Source organism: Merops nubicus, unplaced genomic scaffold (assembly GCF_000691845.1).
Source record: "Merops nubicus isolate BGI_N331 unplaced genomic scaffold, ASM69184v1 scaffold17757, whole genome shotgun sequence".
Taxonomy (NCBI): domain Eukaryota; kingdom Metazoa; phylum Chordata; class Aves; order Coraciiformes; family Meropidae; genus Merops; species Merops nubicus.
Window position 1 is genome coordinate 6,685 of NW_008619796.1, and position 349 is coordinate 7,033.

General features: G+C 67.9%; 1 protein-coding gene across 1 annotated transcript in view; it reads left to right on the forward strand.

Moving 5' to 3' along the window:
• The first annotated feature begins 110 nt into the window (after positions 1–110).
• Positions 111–349, forward strand: part of SLC6A17 (solute carrier family 6 (neutral amino acid transporter), member 17) — a 10,730-nt gene continuing 10,491 nt past the window's right edge. The window contains exon 1 of the mRNA XM_008943934.1: positions 111–341. Within this exon, the coding sequence (XP_008942182.1) occupies positions 111–341 (231 nt within the window). The remainder of the gene's footprint in view (positions 342–349) is intronic.

The following is a 349-nucleotide window of genomic DNA, read 5'->3' on the forward strand; positions in this document are numbered from 1 at the left end:
GGAGGTGAGACCCGAGCCGTAGCTCACACGGGCGCCGCTCCCTGCGGGACCTTCCTCTCCTCCTGTTTGCCCCGTGCCCCCTCGGGGGGGGGTCTCCTGGAGCCGCCCCCATGCCGAAGAACAGCAAAGTGACGCAGCGGGAGCACAGCAGCGAGCACGTCACCGAGTCGGTGGCCGACCTGCTGGCCCACGAGGAGCCCGTGGACTACAAACGCAGCGTCCTCAACGTCACGGGGGAGGCCTGGGACAAGCAGAAGGATGGGGACGAGGAGCTGGATGGGGAGAACCGCCCGGCCTGGAACAGCAAGCTGCAGTACATCCTGGCCCAGATCGGCTACTCCGTGGGGCT